At 37.0% G+C, this 2,287-nt stretch overlaps 1 protein-coding gene across 2 annotated transcripts in view; it reads right to left on the minus strand.

The window, feature by feature from the left end:
* The window catches only part of LOC106876986 (long-chain-fatty-acid--CoA ligase 5), a 63,115-nt gene that overhangs the window by 12,963 nt on the left and 47,865 nt on the right, over positions 1–2,287 (minus strand). For both annotated transcript variants that reach the window (XM_014925760.2, XM_014925761.2), the window contains 2 exons: positions 1,276–1,426; positions 345–417 (listed from right to left, as the gene is read on the minus strand). In XM_014925760.2, the coding sequence (XP_014781246.1) occupies positions 345–417; positions 1,276–1,426 (224 nt within the window). The remainder of the gene's footprint in view (positions 1–344; positions 418–1,275; positions 1,427–2,287) is intronic.

Raw genomic sequence — 2,287 nt, forward strand, 5'->3', positions numbered from 1 at the left:
ATATATCAAATGCATTTTTAAATCTCTCAGAGAGATTTATACAGTAGCAGAATGCTTTGACAGCAGTTCATCTGTCTTCACTTTCTGAGTTCAAATTCCATCAAAGCCAACTTTACCCTTTATTCTTTCAGAGTCAATAAAATAAGTACCACTTGAGTACTGGGGTCGAAGCAATTGACTTATCCCCTTGTACCAAAATTTGAAACCAATACATATGTCTGTGTGTGTGTGTGTGTGTGTGTGTGTGTGTGTTTGGAATTATTTTAGGAGGTGGCATTCTTTTCTGATGTTTTTTGCTGTAAAGTAGGACTCACTAAATTCAAACTCAATATGTTATACCGTACCTGCATCACATTCACCTGGAAGAGTTATTGTGACTATTCCCGTACTTTCCGTTTGGCCATAACCTTCATACACCTACAAGTAAGTGTATAGAAAAAAATATATATATATATTTGCAAGTCTGCGTGAAATATTTGGATGGTTGTGAGAAAGGGAAATGAGAAGCGCCGAGGTTGACGGTGTAGCCCCACATGTATTAATACTGCAAATGAAAAAAATCCTCATTACTGAAATGCCACTTAGGGTTAATGTCTGCTACTACAGCCCCAGGCTGACCAAAATCTTGAAAGTGGATTTCATAGGCAGAAACTGAACGAAAGAAGCCCATTATAGACCTTCCAATGACGATTAGAAGTCAACCAGCGGCTGCTAAGCTGAGTGACACAGGATTTGTAAAACCAAGCATCACCAAAAATAAAACTTACTTTTATTATGTTGTTAATTGTTCTATTGTTTCTTAATATATAATTTTGTTGAAAGGTGATAGAGAGAGACTAATGTCTCTATTGCAACTATTAACCTTTTACAACTGCATGGATCACTCATTGTCTTCCAAAGACGTTTTTTTCCATTTTTGAAGTGCTTGTGTCACTAGAAACAATGCATACGACCCATTGCCTTGTTGCCACAAGCTTGCTGAAGCATGCTCAATGTCTTCCTTAGTTCAACGCAAATTTTCACATTGGATCTTTATTCCAACTTCCTGTCCATGACAAAATCACAGACTACAGCATAGACATGATCACAAAATCACAAATTTCACAACTTGCAAATTAAGCACTGTGATGTCACTCAGTGTACTGCCTCATGAAGGTCACTCCTAGCTCTCACTGTGCATGCAACCATATGCTGCCATCTGTTGGCATGCTACAGAACTAGTCTGGGAACATTTTGATACCATCTAGTATTTAAAGAAATGTATTTTAAGCTTACCTGGCAACCCAAAGCATAACGGAAAAAGTTCAAAATCTTTGCCAAGATAGGGGCTGATCCTATAACAAGGAATTTAATATTGCCACCAAATAAATTTTGGATTTTTTTCAATATCAGTATATCCCACCAGGAATTATTTCGAAAAATTCCTCTGCAGAAGAGAAAAAAAAATTATCATAGCATAAGAACAAACATTTAAAATAGCGGAGTATAATCAATTCATTGACTCTTAAAAGAGTGGAATATAATCAATTCATTGACTCTTAAAAAAATATTGTTACTGATTTTATCCATATTGTCAAGCTGAAAAGTGAAGTCGTTGTGGAGTGATTTGAATGCAGAACTCAAAGAGAGATGTACATCGTTTACATTTGATGGATATTTGTCCTCATCTTGTTTGTTGTTAACACAACGTTTCAGCTGATATACCCTCCAGCTTTCATCAGGTGTCTTGGAGAAATTTTCAACCTAGGTTCTCGTTCCTAAGGTATTTTTCGATGTTATTATTATTATTATTATTATTATTATTATTATTATTATTATTATTATTATTATTATTCAGGTCACTGCCTGGAATCGAACTAGGAATCTTGGGGTTAGTAGCTTGCGCTCTCAACCAATACGCCCACAGGCATATGGCATTGGGCCTCATGGAGGCAAAGTGGCCAATGCCGGTGAAATGTGAAAAGCTCCTTTTGAGTGTTGGACCTCACGGATGGCTGAGACCTTTGGCATTACATTATGCTTGAGAAAAAGACCCATCAAACCAAGTAAAATTACAGTTGAGGCAGATACTGGTGTCACACAAATGGCACCCCTGCCAGTCGTATGTAAAAACACCATTACACTCTCGGAGTGGTTGGCGTTAGGAAGGGCATCCAACCATAGAAACCATGCGGCTTTCCAGTTTCCCAGCTCTGGTCAAACCACCTAACCCATGCCAGCATGGAAAGTGGACATTAAATAATGATGATGATGATATAGATATGTGTATATATATATATATATATAT

This window comes from Octopus bimaculoides, chromosome 4 (assembly GCF_001194135.2).
Source record: "Octopus bimaculoides isolate UCB-OBI-ISO-001 chromosome 4, ASM119413v2, whole genome shotgun sequence".
Classification (NCBI taxonomy): Eukaryota; Metazoa; Mollusca; class Cephalopoda; order Octopoda; family Octopodidae; genus Octopus; species Octopus bimaculoides.